Source organism: Borostomias antarcticus, assembly GCF_949987555.1.
Source record: "Borostomias antarcticus genome assembly, chromosome: 23".
Classification (NCBI taxonomy): Eukaryota; Metazoa; Chordata; class Actinopteri; order Stomiiformes; family Stomiidae; genus Borostomias; species Borostomias antarcticus.
Window position 1 is genome coordinate 10,206,462 of NC_140256.1, and position 8,255 is coordinate 10,214,716.

The 8,255-nt window shown below is 47.4% G+C and overlaps 1 protein-coding gene across 21 annotated transcripts in view; it reads right to left on the reverse strand.

The window, feature by feature from the left end:
- Positions 1 to 787: 787 nt before the first annotated feature.
- The window catches only part of ssbp2a (single stranded DNA binding protein 2a), a gene marked incomplete at both ends in the record, with an annotated part of 50,543 nt that continues 43,075 nt past the window's right edge, over positions 788 to 8,255 (reverse strand). For 2 of the 21 annotated variants that reach the window (XM_084457143.1, XM_084457153.1), the window contains 13 exons: positions 788 to 817; positions 1,158 to 1,256; positions 1,350 to 1,378; positions 1,809 to 1,887; positions 2,106 to 2,176; positions 2,305 to 2,359; positions 3,338 to 3,373; positions 3,510 to 3,555; positions 4,043 to 4,110; positions 4,235 to 4,305; positions 4,422 to 4,488; positions 4,696 to 4,755; positions 7,428 to 7,517. In XM_084457143.1, the coding sequence (XP_084313269.1) occupies positions 788 to 817; positions 1,158 to 1,256; positions 1,350 to 1,378; positions 1,809 to 1,887; positions 2,106 to 2,176; positions 2,305 to 2,359; positions 3,338 to 3,373; positions 3,510 to 3,555; positions 4,043 to 4,110; positions 4,235 to 4,305; positions 4,422 to 4,488; positions 4,696 to 4,755; positions 7,428 to 7,517 (801 nt within the window). Of the gene's footprint in view, positions 818 to 1,157; positions 1,257 to 1,349; positions 1,379 to 1,808; positions 1,888 to 2,105; positions 2,177 to 2,304; positions 2,360 to 3,337; positions 3,374 to 3,509; positions 3,556 to 4,042; positions 4,154 to 4,223; positions 4,324 to 4,421; positions 4,489 to 4,695; positions 4,782 to 7,399; positions 7,518 to 8,255 lie in introns of all 21 variants that reach the window. The other 19 variants (XM_084457150.1, XM_084457141.1, XM_084457151.1 and 16 more) reach the window with 17 other exon arrangements.

Sequence of the window (8,255 nt, forward strand, 5' to 3'; positions counted from 1 at the left end):
GTACAGGAGATATCTCAATGACTCTCTCTCTCACTCTGTTTCTCTCTTCTCACTGTTATCATTCCGCATTAGTTAGGTGAGACTTCAAGGACAGTTCTGAATGTTTTCTAACAGGACCAGGTTTTGATCTAAAGTGACCACTCGCCTCATGTCACCCCAGCCAGTGATCAACATGATTGACATTATCTTCATCCAATGAGGGACATAGTTTGCTGTCCAAGCCAAGACCCGATGATTTCCATGGGCACTGTCCTGGGTTGCTTTTAAGGTATCCAATCAGTTGTTGTTTTTTTTCTTATTCAGCCAATAAAAAAACTCCACCGCGTCCATGTAATCTCAAGACTCATGATGTGTGTGGGTTAGAGGGCTGGCTCCAGTGGGGTTGAGTGTCTATACCACAAGATGGCCGAGGACGGATGGGGACAGCTGTCTTGTGTTGTTGTCAACACCCTGGAGTGTGTGCACAGTCACATACATACATGAATATACAGGGACCCAGCAGTCCTCCGGTACGGTTGAACGAGGTTCCTTTATACAGTCTGAGAGGTGATAGTTGAGTGAAGGGGGGTTGGGGTGGGTCACACGTTGAAACGAGAGGAGACGAAAGAGAGGGGGACAGACACAGACAGAGGCCAGGGGGAGGAGGAGGGGGAGGAGGGGCCTAGGTCCACTGTTCTGATAGGCCAGTTCCAGGAAGACCCACTGGGCTTAGATGACATCACATCCTGCCTCTGTGCTTTCCCGCAATCCCACACCGCTGCTGGACCAGCTGCCAGAACCTTCCGCTTCACACGCTCATCGTCATGTTTGGAGAATACTGCAGAGGGAGGGAGGGAGGGAGGGAGGGAGAGAGAGAGAGAGAGAGAGAGAGAGGGAGGGAGAAATGAGCACGGAGTCTTATTATAAAGGGTTATAAAGGGTTTGGGATTTCTCTCAGTCCTCCGGTCTGCTTGTTTGGCTGATCCCCGAGTCTGTGCATGTTTGAACATGAAACCTGATCAGGCTGAGGGCCAGGGCAAGACACTTCTCCTTTCTCTTTCTTTCTTTCTTTCTTTCTTTCTTTCTTTCTTTCTTTCTTTCTTTCTTTCTTTCTTTCTTCCACCCCCCCTCCCCCCCATACTTGCCCTCTAGCAGCACTAGACACAGTATGAACTAACACTCTCGTTCTGGAAGGGGTTGAGGAAGTTCCCCCCCATCTCTCCATCTTCCCGTGGGGTCCCCGGCTGGTTGCTCATGCTGAGGTTGCCAGGGGAGTTCTGTCCAGGAAGAACAACACAGTTACACACAGACACATCCCAGCACATCTATGGGTATACTGTCATCTAGGGTGGATAGGTGTCCGCTCCTACCTTGGGGAGACTATCCATGTCACCAGACCCTGAAAGAGAGAGACAGACAGAGAGGGGGGGGGGGGAGAGAGAGAGAGAGAGAAAGAGAGAGAGAGAGAGAGAGAGAGGGAGAGAGAGAGAGAAGATGGGGGGCAAATGATGAGTGTTACCTAGTGATCACGTTGATGATGTGAGTGTTATCTAGTGATCATGTAGATGATGTGAGTGTTATCTAGTGATCACGTTGATGATGTGAGTGTTATCTAGTGATCACGTTGATGATGTGAGTGTTATCTAGTGATCATGTTGATGATGTGAGTGTTACCTAGTGATCATGTTGATGATGTGAGTGTTACCTAGTGATCATGTTGATGATGTGAGTGTTACCTAGTGATCATGTTGATGATGTGAGTGTTACCTAGTGATCATGTTGATGATGTGAGTGTTACCTAGTGATCATGTTGATGATGTGAGTGTTACCTAGTGAGCCGTTCATGTGATGGGGTTCCATTCCTGCCATCCCTCCCATTGGACCCTCACCTCCTGGACCCATTGGGAACTGAGGACAAAACACACACAGACACACACAGATACACAGACACACTGTACATTGTTGAAAATGCTCAGGTACTGCCTTCTGACTACACCCACATACTGTATGCAGTCATACAAGCGCACGCACGCACGCACGCACGCACACACACACACACACACACACACACACACACACACACACACACACACACACACACACACACACACACACTCGTCTCTCACATTTGGCCTGTTTCCTCCGGGAGGGACTGTGTTGATCATGGTGTACATGTTGTCACCAGAGTTGGTCGAATCTGACAAAAAGAGAATAAATCATAAGTGTACTGTATGAACACAGGTATATTCACACACACACACACACACACACACACACACACACACACACACACACACACACACACACACACACACACACACACACCTGCTGGGCTGGGCATTATGGGTGTTCCTGGTGGCCCCCCTCCTCCTGGTGGACCCTACAATGACAGTTGCATTTAGCCCCTCTGGTGTCAACATGTCAACAGTGAACATGACAACATGACCAGAGAACCACTGCACTCTAGCTACAATACAGTACATAGAGGACTCTATAGCTACAATACAGTACATAGAGAACTCTATAGCTACAATACATAGGGCCAAATCCACAAAGAATGAATTGCTCCTGCTAATAGCTCAATGTTTTGCACAGCAATTGCAACAGCAATCTGCTCCAGTTTAGCACAATATCCACAAAAGATGTTTCTCTAATGATATACCTGGGCAAGCACGCAATCACAAATTTGCAATTAGCCATGTGGCTTTTCTCTATATTTCAGGACACAGCTTGGTTCATAATGAAAATGACAGACCACACGTTTATGCAGAAAATATCAGTTCTGTTTGTTGCCGTGCATCCCAGCTGGCTGAATTTATTTCTAAAATCCCCTTTATGTATGTTTTGCCCTTAATATCATCCAATATCAATTCAATATCATTCAAACATTTTGTTTCAAGTTCTGAGGAGAGACAGAAGGAGAGAGTGCGTGCTGACTGCTGCAGTTAATAACAGCTTTTCAAAAGCGGTATTTGCACCTCTCTAACCGCGTGTGGCAGTTAGCTCATGGTCTTTGTGGATCAGACGCAAGGCTTATTTGGGGCAATTTTGCACAGAATTAGCTCATTTACATACATTAAAATGAGACTGGTTTAGCCGTGGAGCTATTTGCTCAGCGGTGCAGTTTGCGATACTTTTCACCCTTTGCGTGTGCTTTGTGGATTGGATGCTATTTTTTTGTCTCATTTGCACAGGTTTTGCCACTGCAAAAGCCATGCAATCCTTTTGTGGACTTGGCCCATAGTGTACTGTATAAGTACAATACTTATAGTAGTGTACTACAATAGACTTCTCTGAGCCTAACAAAGATGCTACATACTGTAGCGGGCTAATTCCCCCAGGCTGCCCAGACACATACCACATAGCTCCCTGGAGACGCAGAGGAGTAGGGGATCTACAGGCAGAACCAGGAGAGAGAGAGAGAGAGAGAAAGAGAGAGAGAGAGAGAGGAGGGGGGGGGGGGTCATCTATTGCAACATTGTTGAGTTTTTGCCTTGGTTCTTTTATCATGTATTTTTATGCATACTCACCGAGTTGGAGTTTGGATTTGGCCAGGGTCTTCCTCCACCAGGGCCCCTGGAATAACACACATACACACATGCACACACGCACACACGCACGCACACACACACACACACACACACACACACACACACACACACACACACACACACACACACACACACACACACACACACACACACACACACACACACTTAAGTTCTTTACTTTTGCACAAAGCCTTTTTGTTGCTCCCTGTAGCAGTGCTGGCATCAACAGATGCGGTGGTTGCCAGAGGGAGCAGAGGCCCACAGAGAACAAAGACAAGGAGGGCAGCTCCTCTCAGCCAAGAACCCCAGTGGACAGAATCAGGCAAGTAACCCATTCTATGAGCCAATGATTGGAGACATTATGTTATGTACTTCTTACATAACAACTACCATTTGTGGTAAGTGAAAGCAAGGGGCTGGATCTTGTATGGCTTGCCAAGTGTGTGCGTGTGTGTGTGTGTGTGTGTGTGTGTGAGAGAGAGAGAGATGCATAGATTTCGTTGTTTACTCACATGTTCATGCCGGGCATACCAGGACCCACCAGTGCATTGAGAGGGGGCCTCATCCCCCCACCATAATTCTGCAGAGTGGAGAGAGACACATTCCGAATGCCATGATGAAAACTACAAATACAAATGATTGTAAGAAATGCATCATACTACACAAAGGGCACAGATGGCTTTAGACCTCCACCAGTCACATACCTGTGGCCCTAGAGGGACCATTCCCCTGGGCGGAGTCATTCTTTGCATGGGCCCACCCATATTTGGATGTCCTGAAATAAAACGAGAACCTATTACCTACTGTAGCTGGCTCTGACTGTGTGTGTGTGTGTGTGTGTGTGTGTGTGTGTGTGTCGGTGTGTGTGTCTCTGTCCTACGCTACACACACCTTGTTGTCTGGTAGGGTCCATTCCGCTGGGCAGAAGGGGCTGGTTACCAGGGACGCCCCCAAGTGCCTGTTGGGACCAGAGACGCCACCTCTTCAATGTTGAACTTTGACCTACGTCTCTATGAACTGCATTGCGTCACAATGGTGGTTCTTTCTCTCTCCCACTAGCTGCCGTTGAATGCATACTGTAGATAGACCGCTGTATTGCAGCTGGTACTGTATGAAGCAGGTGCAGTATCCCTGCGTGGCCTGCGGAGGGCAGCAGAGCTCCTACCTGATTGGGTATTCTGAGAGGAGGTCTGGGTCCGCCGGGGTAACGAGGCGACATAAACGGCTGAGGAGACAAACACAAAACACACACTGGTGAGCAGGTCCACAAACACAAGCAAACAAACGCATGGCTTAACACAAGTGCTTTATTATAGGATCCTAAAAGTACACACGTCACCAGAAGAGCTACATGAACCATCTACTCTCTAACACAGCCAGGCAGCTCAGGATAGATGCTGGGTAGATGCTGGATAACAGATACAGCAGTTCTAAGCATCAACTATAATACCACTGATGGGAGGAAAATACCACATGGATACAGTGATGATGATTGTTAGTATTGGCACAGACATAAGGCACAGTGGTGTGTGTGTGTGCTCAGTATGACATGGGAAATATTCACTTACTAGAATGCACCACCAGAGGGCAGTGTGGCCCTGCGTTTGATATTCAGCCATTACACTATTCTCACATACTAAACTGGACATGAAATGAGATATTGACTGATACTGTACAATGCAGACAGACAGGGATAATAATGTGCGTCAAGGTTTCAAAACCCCAGTGTCTCCTGTTCAACAAATATTTGTCACAGCCAGGCGTGTAACAAGGGTAAAATATTTATCAAGGTCATGAAACCATGTCTCCCCCCCACCCACCCCACACACACACACAGAATACAAAAAATATGTATTCTGGGGCACTCTGAATTGCATACTACAGTTACTGAATATGTACAGTTGTCTATAGGTCTACGATAATCTATTAAAGTTTATTAACTACTGTACCATAGGACAAAAGTGGTAACATATGTGCAGAGTCAAATTATGCAGAATACCATTAATATGTAATCACCATAGGCCTAAAATCACCATATACCTATAGGCCTACACAGTGTCTGGGGTAAAAGGTGTCCCTGACGACGCTGTGTGCCCCCTGCAGACACCGCTTGTACTGGATAGCCTCAATTGCGGGGAGTGGAGTACTGGAGTCCGTGTTGGACCTCCGTCCTGTAGGCTGTCTCACCGTTGTTATTGATGAGACCAACAACCATTGTGTTGTCTGCAAGCTTGATAATGTTATTAGAGCCATGTACAGGATTGCAGTCGTGGATGAAGAGGGAGTATAGAAGAGGACTCAGCACACAGCCCTGTGGGATGCCAGTGTTCAAGATGAGGGTTGAGGTGAGGTTGTCTAATATAAGATACTGGGGTTTGTTGGTTAGGAAGTCTAGCATCCAGTTGCAGAGGGAGGGGTCATGCTGAAAGTTAATGAACTTCAGTACAAAGCTTAACCTTCTAGAAGAGCTATGACTAGCTGGACTACCATTTAAACAGTTACAGTATGCTATTACAGCTTCTTCGATCGTAGCCTACCTACTTGTATCAATATTCATACTGTAGAACACAGACACAACACAAAGTTACTGCTTCATGGCGCGGATTAACTAGCTAGCTAGTAGCTAGCTAAGCTACAGTAAGTAGAATAGTGCTTACTAGCTAGTTACTGTAGCTTCCTTCAAACTCTGGGTAGCTGCATGTGCCCTGGAGGCTGGAGCAAATATTTTGTAGAGAAACAAGACTGTCTGTCACTTCCATACTAAGATCTACAAAAATGATTGCAGTCAGCATGTAAAAAAAAATATAACCAATATCAGTTAAAAACTACCAAGTACATGACCTCAGTGTTTTCAATGCTAGTTATTCCCATGGTCACAGCCTTTAGGAGAACTGGCTGCCAAGATAATAGGCAATAATAGATATTGGGAAATAATATTCCGTCTGTCTTTCTTCGGGACCTTTGTAATTGCTCTCTGCATGCGGTTGTTGCTCTGTTGCTGCAGAGTCCGATAAGGAGTGCGAGTGGGCCAGAGACTAGCAGTGTTGTCTGTTTTCTGGTGATTGGCCTTGACAAGGCATCATCTTCAAAGACGGCTCCAAAGAACAATGATGGATCTTCAGGAGTGCTGTTGGGATCAGGCTATGCACGCACAACCCAGTATGTTTGGAATTTCTGAAAGCTGAGCTGAAAAATGGCCACGAAGGCTATTGATCTGGGTGTCAGACGTGAGCTAGTGACTTTGACTGTTAACGACGAGTAATCAATCTGCAGCCAGCCAACTCCTTCATTGAGAAAAAAGAAACTGCCCGGGAGAGGAGATTCTCTCGCACGCACGCACGCACGCACGCAAGCACGCACGCACGCACACGCTCACACGCACACACACTACCGTAACATTCAATGATTATGACCAGGAACGATTGAGCACATGGGCTTATGTAAACAGCTTCTTTACAGTCTCCTCATGACAGCAGAATGTTGTGGTGTGTGTGTTCTCACTGAGAGACAATATGTTCTGGTGCCTCTAATCTGTGGTTACTAATCTTGATAGTCTGCCCTTCACAGACACACACACACACGCACACACACACACACACACACACACACACACACACACACACGCACACGCACGCACACACACGCACACGCACACAAGATAACACAGCAGGAACTCACGGCTCACACCACAATGACGCACATGGAGTTAAGTCCAAATTTGCTGAGCGACAAGAGGTGCCACATGGCCCACAATTTCTGACACTACAAGCCTCCTCTTTGCTGTTCTCTCTGCTGGACTCTGACCATACCTCTCCTTATGGCTGTCTCTCCATTATGTTAATATCATTCTCCCCACATTCACCACAGACCTGTTTGTTTGTGAGTGTGTGTGTGTACCTGGAAGAATCCTGGGGGAACTGGTCCCACTGGCATGCCCTCTCCTGGGGGAAGGCTCCCAAGGACGGGACTGGGGGCTGCCGCAGCACTCTGGAGGACACACACACACACACACACACACACACACACACACACACACACACACACACACACACACACACACACACACACACACACACACACACACACACACACACACACACACACACACACACACACACACACACACACACACACACACACACACACACACACACACACACACACAGTGTTAAATCCAAGTACACAGCCCATCGACAACACCACCTACAGCACAAATACCAAAACATGAAAACGAGAATCACAGCAATATAAGATAATAAAAGCAGCACTGTTTTTGCTATCCTATCCGCCATCAAACGACATTCCCACACTGTCAGTCCTCCCAATGGGTCCTTCCTGTCTGGTAGATGCCCCGGCACGCCGGCCTGGTTTATTTATACTCCGTGTTTTGTTAGCGTCAGACGGGCGGCGCGGGCATTTTTCAGTGCCACTTCCTGTGGCATTGTGCTAACTACCCACCGTTTAAACCCCTAATAAATGCCAAGCCCATCGTGGACACCAGACAATGGGCCAGGGCTGGAGTAAGAGAGGGTGGCGCTAGGAGAATGGGCCAGTGTGTGTGTGTGTGTGGGGGGGGGGGGGGGGGGGGGGGGGTTGAAAGGTTAAAGGTCAGAGGTAATGGGTGGGGGCTGGTGGGGGAGGCAAGGTGTTGTCAGACGTGGTGGTGAGTGACAGAGAGGACACCACCCTTCCTGTATTCCTTCCACGCTACCTACAAAACACACA